Below are 13019 nucleotides of genomic sequence, written 5' to 3' on the forward strand. Positions count from 1 at the left end.
CTCACTTGAAACGTTTTGTTCTTAAACTCAAATTATTTGGACCAAGCTGATAATTACAAAAAATGTTTCCCAAATGAACCATGGGAGGACCTCCAATTACTGCAGTTTATCATGTATTATTATAGTGCATAAACAAAATGGTAATTCTTGACTACCTAATTAAGAAAATATATCTCGTAAAAAATATTCAATTTTATATTTTCATTTCAATCAAGAAATATATTATATTAGTTTTTTTTTGGAATATAAAAAGCAAATGCCATGAAAACCAGTAAAGAAAAAAAAGTAAAATGTTATTTTTCTATCACTATATTTATTCTAATTGTTTTTTTTTATGTTTAACAGGGAATAAATCTGCTACGAGCAATGGAATGACCAAAACTGCAAATAAATGAAAATTAATCAGTATTGGAATTACTCTGAGTACCTGTGACACTTTCTTTTGTGCTACTATGTTGCCTTTCCTGGACAAAGAAATGACGAAGATAAGACAACTACTTACAAAACATTTTGCCTAGAGGATTGAAGACATTATGGCATCAAAAGTCTCATGTTTATATATTTTGACAGTTGTGTGTTGGGCAAGTGCTCTGTGGTACCTAAGTGTAACTCGACCGACTTCCTCTTACTCGGGTCACAGAGTTGGCAACGTAATAATATCTCAGAAAAATGTTTCTTTCGGCAATATTAGAACGCGACCAATAAACCCGCATTCTTTTGAGTTTATCATAAATGAACCTGACAAATGTGAAAATAATGGCAGTCCTTTCTTGGTCATTCTTATAAGCACAACCCATAAGGAATTTGATGCAAGACAAGCTATTCGGGAAACATGGGGTAATGAGAGCAACTTTAAAGGAATTAAGATTGTTACGTTGTTTCTCTTGGGCAAAAACTTAGATCCTGTTTTAAATCAGATGGTTGAACAAGAAAGTCAGATTTTTCATGACATTGTTGTAGAGGACTTCATCGACTCCTATCATAATCTGACTCTCAAAACATTAATGGGTATGAAGTGGGTGGCCACATTTTGCTCGAAAGCCAAGTATGTTATGAAAACAGACAGTGATATTTTTGTAAATATGGACAACCTCATTTATAAGCTCCTGAAACCAACCACAAAGCCTAGAAGAAGATATTTCACTGGCTACGTGATCAATGGTGGACCTATAAGGGATGTACGCAGCAAATGGTACATGCCAAGAGACTTGTACCCGGATAGTAATTATCCGCCATTTTGTTCGGGAACTGGCTACATTTTTTCTGCTGATGTTGCAGAGCTCATTTACAAAACTTCACTTCATACCAGGCTTTTGCATCTTGAAGATGTGTATGTGGGACTCTGCTTGAGGAAACTTGGAATCCACCCATTTCAAAACAGTGGCTTTAATCACTGGAAAATGGCGTATAGTCTGTGCCGATATCGCCGCGTGATTACCGTCCACCAGATAGGTCCTGAAGAAATGCACAGGATTTGGAACGATATGTCAAGCAAGAAACATCTCAGATGTTAATCATTTTAGATAACCGGATAATATATGTCATTTCGAACAGGTGGGGGATAGCTTGGTGTGACGAGTAGCATTCGCTTAACATTTTTACAATGTTTTTCCACTTTTGCTACTTTATATAATTTTGACATCACAAAACAAGCTTGGCTTCAGCAACAACATTGTGATGACATTGTACCATTTAAATGAGTCATTCATTTCAGTATTTGTTAACCGGTCATCATTTATAACTGGTATATTTTCATTAAAACCTGAAATGGGATTCACTCTTTGGCTAAGTCAAATAAATATTTATGATTTAATACTATTCTTAGATGGCAAAGTGTCCCAATTAAAAAAAAAATAATACAGTTTAATATATCAAGTGATAAGGTTGAACCAATGATATTATAAATAGTATTATCATTCTAATAAACAAGGCAGATGTTAAATTAAATGAGCATAAAAATATTTTTTTCCGCCCCAAATCAGGATTATAACTGCTGTGAAACAATGCTGGGGTTTGGGGTAGTTCTTTGTGTAGAATCTTTTATAATTAGTGGAATAAGTTGTCATTTATTTGCTCTGCATTGGCTTATATATATATCTGCGTTATGGTCTTGAATGGTGTTGTTGTTAAAACGGCGTTAAAGAAGATAGAAAGACAATTAAATTTGAAAATACTGTATAGTTTATTTGGGATTTAACCCCTTAATGACAAAGGCTCAAAATGCATTGTTTTCAATGGGTTTGGGGACCGCCCATTGTCCTTAAGGGGTTAAAAGATGGGAATGTTGTTGCATTCTGAAATGTAATAAGTCGGGAGTGGTGTTTCTTGTTAAGTTGCCGTTCTATTTTATTTCTATGCTTTATTTGGTCAGATTGCTTCTAGGATCAGCCGGAGCACGTGGAAAATTCACTATTATTTTCCGTAACAAATTCTGTCAAGTTGATTTCAACGCTGCTTTAGCTCACCGCCTGACCTATGGATGAGATTACAAAAATGTGTTGTATTGAGGTTTGCAAACCAATGAAACAGTCAATTGGAAGTAAATGTGCCAGGTTCCAACATGGTGACCTAGGTTAAGATGCTGTAATGGGCCAAGCTCATTCAACTTTGTGAAACTCCAAGATAACGCCCCTTGAAAGTATTCATCTTGGCGTGTTTTCAGGCCAACTTGGTGAATATAAAATGACTGTCCCTTGTTCATTTCCTGGACAATTAAGTAATAATTTCTTCTAGAAAGGATGACCGAGTATTGTATGCTCCCTTTATATGATATTTTCTAGAAATATGAGAAATTAGGTAAGGCAGTCAGTAATCAGCATACATCATAAACCAACACTGATCTGAGATTATTTGGGAAATATATTGAAATTTGTTAAGTTATTTTTGTTTGATTTTTAATGAAGCTGATATCCTAAGCAACAGCATAAAGCCACACTGGATACTTATACATATGTTCCTTGTGATAGGATTATTTTCCTGCTGATTTTAATGACTTTGGTCCACCCTGGCACACATATTATCTGCCGTAAATAGTCGATGTTTAGAATTTGCTGCACCATTGGGAAGAAGCAGTATGTGCCAGTTTGGTTGTGATATCCGGATCCACATGGGAACCCCGGCAGCAGCAGGCTGAGTTTCTCATCAATATTGTGTCGCTTTAATCTATATTTTAATAGAGTATAGTAGTAAGTTCAACAATTATAAAAAAAAAATGAAACATTGAACCACACATTTTTCTCAGTTTGAGAGATTTGTCACATAAATAGTGACGTTTTAAAAAACAGAAGTGTTAACATCGACCTTCATTGGCAGCCAACTCTTAACAGTGACATTGTTACGTCAATATAGATTTTTGGCAGAAGGCCTTTCTTTTAGAGTCTAAAAAATCTAACTGATAAATATGTATGCCTTAACAGAGAAACTGTCATGTCAAAAATAAAAGCATCATTTAATACATTACTCAAAACCATAATTCACTTTTTTTAATGTTCCATTTTTAAGTCATGCAGATTAATATTTCCCGACTCTGGCTCCACCAAAGCCAATCTTATGGCTTTTCATACAAATTCTCTTTTATGTCCAATGATCCTCGAGCAGGGAATTGTAATAATGGATTTATGCCTATTCTATCCATGTTTAAATCCTCTGCCACGTCTACGGGGAGGCTGTTATATGTATCTACCACCCTCTCATCTATTACCCTTGGAATTCTTCAGATACAATGTACACGTCTTTCTACCTGTTCCTTTGCACCTGTAAGCACATGTTAGATTATGGATTCTCTTTAAAACTGTAAGTGTTATTTTTGTAGTCAAAAACAAAACTATCTGTCATTTGGCTTTCACGTTACTTTTTCATAACCCTTTCAGTTTGCCGAGCCAATATAAATGTTGTACGAGCTACAAAAGCAATGTTCCTTGCTGTCTGTTTTTCTTTACTTGAGGCGCAGTGATTTGTGCTGATCCGCTTTTCGGAATCCATCCCCAAAGACAATGAAGAGAAAAATATATAAGATAAAAGCTACTTCATTGTCTAAGTCCACAGAGGCTCAGCCTTTTCATTTTTAACCCTTCTAAAATATAAAATGCACTTTTAAAAAATATATCCCGTATAACAATGTGAAAAATAACTTACCTAAAGTGTTTTAATATGATACATTTATGAGATTTTAATATTTTCATATGCTCTAATCAGTAACGATATTAAAAAACAAAACATAACTTATTCTTTACTCATTTTATTATTTTTTTAAATAATTATTATTTCTATCGTACTAATTGTTAGGCTCTCCAGTGTTAAAGCAGATTTTTAATTTTGATCACTTGGATTTGGACATCCAAACCTAAAATGCAATTCTAGCAGGGATGGATTGTTCATTGGGGCAGATGGTCGGTTGGATGCTATGTACCTAGAATATGAAATATTATAGAACCCTTGCCTGTTAATATCTATCACTAGACCCAAACATATGGTTGATATCTCCATTCTCCTTTTCTCTGATCCACATCTTATGGGCACTTGACCATTTATTGTTAAAAGATAAGATTTTTTTTTATTATTATTAACATGCAAACTATTTAACGTAATTCAGTCTGTTCTAGGCTTGGGTTCTTATATTACATATTACATGAATAAATGTAAAAAAAAAAAAAAAACATTTAAAAAAAGCTTTTACAATTGAAAATAAGTATTCACATGTTAAATTGGAAAAAAAAAAAACATTTGCCTTGATTCCATATTGTAAATTATCTCTTTATGTCAGCAGAAAACATTGGTGCATAGTCTTACAAATATATATTTTTAATGACATAAAATAATTGTAAGAAAAATGTTTATGATGCCAAATAACAATTTGGTAGAAGTCAGTATCACATGATCAATAGCAGCAATATACGGTAGTTGAAATACTGATTATTATTTCAGATACACTTATGGTTTAATTATGAATAAAGGTATAGTCAATGAAATGATTTATAAAAAAAAATGTTAAATATAAACCATTTTAAGTTAAAAAAAAAATGGAATAGGTGTATATAAAAATCACCTTTCTTTTTATACGATGTCAGTTACATCCTTCTGTACTCTATATATGTTTATAAATGGTATGAGGTATGTTTTTTCCCTTATCTTACTAAAGTAAATAGTTTTTTTTGATAACCTATTGTAACTAGGCAGCATTCCATTTAAAACCACTTAAAAATAAATAAATAAAACCACTTAGAAAAAAAGGGAATTTTGTTGGATAAGACCATTATAGAGGACCAATTTGCTTATTATACTAGATCTCCCCCACAGCCATTTAATAAATAACTGCTTCTGGTGGCCCCTAAAATCCGTTAATCTGCCCCAGATTAAATGCAGCTGTATATGTAAATATTGTACCTGTACATTTGTATAGACAAACTTTGAATAAGGTGTATGTAAGAAAGACATTTTTTATGTTCTCTGTTGTACATGCTGTTTTATGCATGATGTTATTTTCAACATTAAAGTCAATCTGAGCGTAACAAGCCTTAAGCCTTGTGTAATCATGCTTCCGTTTTTGTTCTTTTTCTCTCGTACTAAGATTATATATATATATATATATATATATATATATATATCAGACTCAGCGAAACCTAGTTAGCCGGGAGGACTTGGCGTCCGTACGCTCCCTGGACTCAGCACAGGGCATGGGGCATTGACTATATTTCTCTTAGCATGCCCTGTAGTCCCGAGGAATCAATGGGAGATCATTTAAACTTTAATTTGGTTTTACGGCTCCTTCACATATCATTCTTAATACTTTGAAGTGGCCATTAGTTGCATTAAAGCTGAAGTGGTACATTCAGTCGGGATTTCATTTTCCATCATCAAACGCTTAAAATTACTGACGGATTTTAACCCAACACTGGAGCAAGGACGGCAATGGCAATAAATATAAAAGACTTAAGTGTTAAACATGACTTCTCAATGTGTCTCGTTCACTTTTTAAGCATCTCATTCAGAACAAGTACATTTTGGAAGTACACGCCAACCTCAATATAAATCTAGTGTGTTCTTTATAAGGGATATTTTATTCAGCTTTAGATTGTATTGTATAGGTTCGTTACCACTTAATGTATGTTCACATTAGTCTATTCTGTTGAACAGTGCAGGAGGTCTACAGAAGACACATACCATGATTTTTTCTATAATTAAAGGTGCTGACCCATTTACACTACTGTATTTAACAAAATGAAGCATTAGAAGTTAAATTATTTTGAATCATGTAAAATGTTGACTAATTGATAATATTTATCAGAAATGCTTGAACACTTTAGTTAAGCTTGACATTTTAAGAACCTACTACTGTTCAAAATATACCTACAGTCATACCAATTATATATATATATATATATATATATATATATATATATATATATATATATATATATATAAATATAAAATAAATGAGTATTGCAATATAAAATTTTTACTTTTAATACTAATTTTTTTCCTTAAGTTACACTATTGGACTAACACGACTATCTCAAGCAATTAAAAAGTTTAGCATTGTCTACCAAATGTACATGATTTAAGTACTTACTCTCCCTTTGCAGAAACATTTTTTTTATCCGCTTATCTGCATTTATAAAGCATTGGGCTCTATGATTTGCCTTAAAAGAAGGGTAAACTATTAAATGTCAGAATTACCACTTATACTTCAGTGCTAAAGACACATTTTGAGTTAGATTTACCCCAAAATCTAAAGACCAGTGTCCAGAAGCATTACAAAAAAAACGACATGTTACCAATTAAAGGTGTCATTTTTTAACATATATTACATCAGTGTTTTGTAGACGTGACATCATTTGGAAAATAACATAACGAAAGATTGTTTGTAAGAGTAAAGGAACAGATTGATAATGTTTACGACCATATGTATAAATTCACAAAGTTCACTAAATATTTGTTGACGCTGTAAATAATCTTTCAGCTAAATGTCTGTAAAAGTGCAATTTTTTTGATGTTGATGTATCATATGGTGTTTTGTGCAGTTGCCAGTTTAGCTGCTAATGAAAATATTCTATTTTGTATTATTGTCATTAAATGGAAAAATGTGAATATGTCCATGCAGAGTCACATCCAATTCTCCCTTTATGAAAATGAAGCGATGAGACAGGGGAGCACGCGTCTGGTGTATAAAACGATCTGTATAATAGGGCTTGTTGTTCTGTATTAAAAACAATTTTTTAACCTTCTGAATATGAACATTAAAAGCAAATGCATTTATCGTGTGTGTTCTTTTCTTGCTTTTATTCTGTTATGTTTTCTCTCTTGTTTTGAAGCCTTATTTGAACCTACACGGGGAGCTATCTCTTAACATTTCCTTAAAGAATCTGTAAATGGATAGTTGGATATTTCTGTATCTCAGGAGTCATTTGATATTTCTAAGAAACATGAGAGCCATTTGTTGTGTAGCAGAGACATTATTTAATGGAGGACGTTGTATAAAAAATCCACCTTTTTTCAGCATTGAGTATCTCTTGATACTAAAACAGTCTTTGTGCCCAAGAATGGTGCTTTCTTCATTTTTGTAACGGTAAACTGAAATAATTTTTGAACGGAGCTATATAATTAATTGGATAATTGTATCGTTAATTGTTGATTTCCTACCCGTGGATATACCCACTCCCAAAAACACTTTTTCTATAAGCATTTTCAAAGAATAGTGACTCTACATGTGCAGAGGATAATAAATTGGGGGAAGCTAAGCAGGCATGAGATAGGCATGCGATTCTCCTGCACGTGTGAAAAGGCCAAAGGCCATGTATATATGTGAGACCTTATAGCAAAAGACTAGATGGGGAAAAAGAGGAAGACTAGATGGGCCAAATGGTTCTTATTTGTAGTTGTATTCTTCATTCCCATAATATATACTGGAAGTCAATGTGTAGAAATAGAGAAATGACATTGGATAATGTTAGGGATATTAATGAGACAATAGGCAATAACGAGGGAGGTTCCACCAATGAAGCAGGTGATGAAGCTCATGTTTCCTCTTAATTCTCAAGTATATCCTTGTGGAGGTAATCCGAAATACTGATTCAAACACCCAGAAAATTTATTTTCCAAAACATCTTAATTTTGCTCATAAACTGGACATTTGGGTCATTTTTGGTTGTCTTTTTTTCCTCTACTGATCTTCTTTTGCGAGTGGATACCTGTGTTACATAGACACGTGTACAGCTGACCCCAATAAATATATATATTATTGCACTATGCGGCACACACGTTTTGTCATTATTTCCATAAGTATATGATCACTCATACATTTTATTTTATATTTAAAGGATAGGGATATTTAGTAGTGCTGTAAAATAGAAAATATATTATCACAATAACTGGCAAAATTATAATTGAGACTTAGAATAAACCAGCATAAAGCTAGCAACCATGGATAACAAAAGTCTTTCTGTTGGTTGGGGAGAGATGTGTAAAGTTTTATCTCTCAAAATAAATGACTTGGAACAAGATATTTTTAGATGAGACACTGAGTGTTCATGCCGCCATGTTTCACCCACACAAGGGATAGCTACAGGAAAAACTCTACTTATCAACTAAAACCTCTTAGTCACACCTGTATGTATACAGACATCAATGCAAGAATAGACGGTGAAAATATTGTTACATTAGAATAAAGAGGTATCTTTTTATAGGATAGTTTGCAAAATGGATTGATTAATATGTGTCTTGCCATCATACAATACCAGTTTAATGGGTATGTGGCCTTGATGGTCCAAAGGCTATCTATGAAATATGCTTACATGTATAGTATTATCGTCAAAATGCACCCCTAATAACAGGAATTCCACCTGAACAACTGTGAGATTAGTAACTTATGAACTACTTGACGATAGCATACATTTAAAAGGTAAATACCACATTTTCCCAACCATTTCCACTTAACTAAATACATCACTTTTTTATAAAGAGGGTTATTTAGAGATCGGTTGGCTCATATGTTTGAGGGTCTCTGGCTGTTTTGTATTAGTTTTCCATAGTTCAGTCACTAACAAAAAAACCCCATCTAATCTTGAAAGTTCTTTACAGAAGGAAAACGAAAGGTCTAGAGAACTGTGCTACCCTACTTGCTTACTAAAGCATTAGCTGCTCGTTACCTGCCTCCCGTTCTTTTGAGCTTTCAGAAGCCTCCTGTGCTGTACGGTTGGCAAAGAATCTCCAGTTCGCAGTGTGAACCGCAGGTCAAAGAAAGGGAAAAACTATTTCCACTTCATATGCTCCAAGCACGTACACTTACTTCCAAAACTACTTGAAAGAGGAGGGAATGCATGAAGCTGTAAATGAAACCTTGTTGTTCTGATTTGAATTAAATAAAACTATTGGAGCAAATAAGTTTAGTTTCACAATATGCAATTATACTTCTGTATTTCAATCTATTTCACTTAGGAAAGAAACATAATGTGATTTTATATTCCAATAAATGGGCTTTAACACTGATATGTGTATTCTTATATCTGTATGGCGAGGGTTGTTCCTCATCATTAATCCCAATCAATTTCTCCTATTCACTCCTTCTTACTCTTTATTATTACTTTCCCTGAATCATCCCTTCCCCCATACCTCCATGACAGGTGGCAGGTATTATAGCCTCCATACAATATGTACTAATGAACCCCAGAGAACGTTTTTTTCCCTAGTTGGTGCGATTGGACTCAAAGGTTACACCATTAATATGATGACATCTTGAAAACAATTGCTATGTATCCAGTCTGATCTCGTTATCATTTTATTATTGTACATTCACATGTTTTTAATGTAATCTTGAATACCCCATTAACCCCTTTGTGTCATAAATTTAAAGAGTTAATAAAAGCATTGTTTAAATATATGTAGAAACATTTCTTTACCTTGTGGGATATGGTTGTGAGATAAATGGTTGGCATTTTTGGCTTCAAAGGCAGTTGAAGTTACCCTTCTGTTTGAGGCCGGTAAGGTTTAACAAAATGTCCCCTCCATGGCCACTGGCCTCACTGCTGGGCACTAAGATATGACTTAGACACTTTTTACTGCATCATAAGGCCGTGCCGATTCAGCACTATCATCTATAGCAGGGGTTCTCAAACTGCGGCCCTCCAGTTGCTGCAGGACTACATCTCCCATACTCCTCAGCCAGCCCCTTAGCTGAAGGAGCATTATGGGAGATGTAGTCCTGCAGCAGCTGGAGGGCCGCAGTTTGAGAACCCCTGATCTATAGCATAAGTAGGATGGTTGGGGAGATCAGAGATTGTAACTGTCACTTTGAATAGCGACACACCATTTGTTTGGCCGGCCAAGATGGTGATCTGCCCAATGGTTTTGTTGCCCTCTGGACCTGCTGCCTAAAGCCTAGCCAGCCTAGGCCCGAATACGTCACCGACCGTATTCAACGCTGAAACCAGGAAGTTTGTGTGGATGTATAAATGTTATAGCAAGCACAGTAATATACACTGAAATCACACACACAAGAACAGTCTCTTGTATATTTTTTTTATTTCCTTTCACCATTTCAATCATATTTTAGTTACCTTGATGTAGACAGGAGACTGAAATTTTAATTACATCGTAATATAGAAATGTCTAAAACCCCTAACAATCTGACAAGGTATTATCAATAACATCCTTGAATATTGTATAGTCATTGTGTTAAGGATATGCAGTTCATTTAGATTTAGCTAAGATGTTTAATTGGTAGAATTGTTTTCGTGCCTTTCAAACCCTTTGAGCTTGTTACAAGATATATTGGTTTCTTTTACCTTAGAATCTAAGGAACAAAATAACTGCTTTTAACAATCTTCCCATTTGTTGCTACTGACACTTTCACAAAGGGTTTTTGGACTACAAGTCCCAGTATGCTATATCAGCCACTACTTGCCTGATGAGAACTATAGTCTAACTGCTGCCCCTTCCATTATATCCACTGCTTATGTCTCTAGTTATCATAGATTAATCACAGCTAAGCATTTGATTTCTGCATATTTTAATCTGATTTATTTAAAATCCAGAATCTTTGTACAGGATAGGTTTATTCAAAGGAAGGCATTCAAATTATCCCGTTCACTACATAGTATGGTCCAAAACAGGCTAGGGATAAAAAGATAAATTGCACGTGACCATCAGACATGATATACTGTATATAGGTGAAGCTAGGATGTCTTTAATAGAAACATTACATAGGATCCTCAAAATATTGGAATATGAGGTACGATCTTTGATTAATTTTAACTATTATAAGTATAATTTGGCTTTCGTTGCTCTTTGGAACCCAATACAATTAAAGCAGGACCTTTGGTATATCTGTTACTAAGAATTAAAACCTGTCCTCATGAAAGTTATGTTGGGAATATATTAGAGGGAAGGTATTGTGAATTAAGTCTTTGGAAGTACAGTTGGTATCAGGTGGGACTAAGCAAGAGTAAGAGCCGTAGTAATAATGACTACCTTTACCTCCTACGGTCTCCCTTCCCCCTTAACCCCCAAATAGATTGTAAGCTCCCAAGAGCTAGGCCCTCTTGTTATTTTGACTATTCTACTTAACAGTGCTATGGAATCTGCTGGTACTATATAAATTAAAGTAATATAATATAATGTAACGTTATTCTAGCAAGAAAAAGCTAATTTTTGCCCTAGCTCTTCATGATGCAACACAACTAAGGATAGGTAAAGCATAGCCACACTGCAACATAGGCTATTGCTACGGTACTGGGCCCTGTACAACATATGCTTTAGGAGGGTTCTTAGATACATACATTTTGTATTCTTTTTTGTGTAACAATTACTAAATAGACAGATAACAGGAATTAAATCATTAGAATTACAGGAAAACTGTAGTATCCTGCCGATAATTCTTTTAAACATAATAAAATATTCTAGACAGTCGGTAATTACTGCACTTCCTATCAGATTTCTGGAACACTCAGCATTTCTGCGGAGCAAATACAGAAGTGTCAATGACAAAAAACGTTATGGAGAATGATAGCAGGGGCATCATGACATACAGTAAGGATGGCACCTACCGAACTATCACATCAGTTTCAATCTGACACTTTGTAATTCAACAAATGTATGCTGCTCAAGGACGATTTAAGCGTATCATAATTGGACAAAAAGGGGTGTATTCGCTCAAGTAGGATTTGCTGTCCATATATATATATATATATATATATATGGGGTGTACTGGGTTTGGCGTTTCATAATGCATAGTGATATCAGGTATGTGAACTGCAGCTCCCTTGCAAACCTACCTTCAAACTCCCACTTTAATGGATTAACCCCAAAAGCACATCGATCTCTACCAATTCTAGCGCTTTGGTATTGGACAGTGTTATTTAACCGCATGGATGCTGCGTAAGAAAGCCATGCAAATTCCTGAGCTGGGGGTCTGATGGGGAGTCTTTGCTATTCGCAAAAATATCAATATGATAATATTACTATGGGTGACGGCTAAAAGGCAGCTTCTGGCACATTCTTCAGCTGCGTTGTCTTCAAGGCACCAACCACGGGCTACTTATGTCTACTAAGCTGTGCTAAGATTAAAACCCATTGCCTGCCCGGTGTGAGGAAAGCAGTGCTCGCCCCACTGGCACTTTAAATATTAAAGCAAATAATGTAGCCCATACTTTCGCCCATGTGGAAGATACAGGCTGTACCATTAACATTCAACCCTGATTTCATTTGTCGTGGCCCATTGCTTAAACAGTGAGCCACCACAGCACAATAAGATACCAATGTATTACATCTGACTTATTGGGCAACTCCCAATATTACAAAGAATTTCTAATCATTTGTGACATTGTAAAAATCTCATGCAACCTGACCATTATAGGAGGTAGGGCAATTATTAATGTAGAGGTTAGACCTGGGATCTCAAAGCGCAAGTGTACGTAGAGTTAAACATTCCAAAAATATATTATAGAACATGGCTTTTCAGCCGGTCAATAGGCCACAAAACATATCGCAGGGGTTTTTAATTCCCCGACTTTTCACCTCTTAGTAAA

General features: G+C 34.7%; 1 protein-coding gene across 1 annotated transcript; it reads left to right on the plus strand.

Annotated features, from left to right (window-relative positions):
• Positions 1–351: 351 nt before the first annotated feature.
• Positions 352–1810, plus strand: B3GALT1 (beta-1,3-galactosyltransferase 1). Its single transcript, XM_053471374.1, has one exon. The coding sequence runs from the start codon at positions 534–536 to the stop codon at positions 1512–1514; it is 981 nt and encodes a 326-aa protein (XP_053327349.1). The 5' UTR covers positions 352–533; the 3' UTR covers positions 1515–1810.
• The last annotated feature ends 11209 nt before the right edge of the window (positions 1811–13019 follow it).

This window comes from Spea bombifrons, chromosome 7, assembly GCF_027358695.1.
Source record: "Spea bombifrons isolate aSpeBom1 chromosome 7, aSpeBom1.2.pri, whole genome shotgun sequence".
Classification (NCBI taxonomy): Eukaryota; Metazoa; Chordata; class Amphibia; order Anura; family Pelobatidae; genus Spea; species Spea bombifrons.

Bases quoted from the DNA above. Each gene is read 5' to 3' on its own strand.
- B3GALT1 (XM_053471374.1), top strand. From the start codon at position 534: ATGGCATCAAAAGTCTCATGTTTATATATTTTGACAGTTGTGTGTTGG.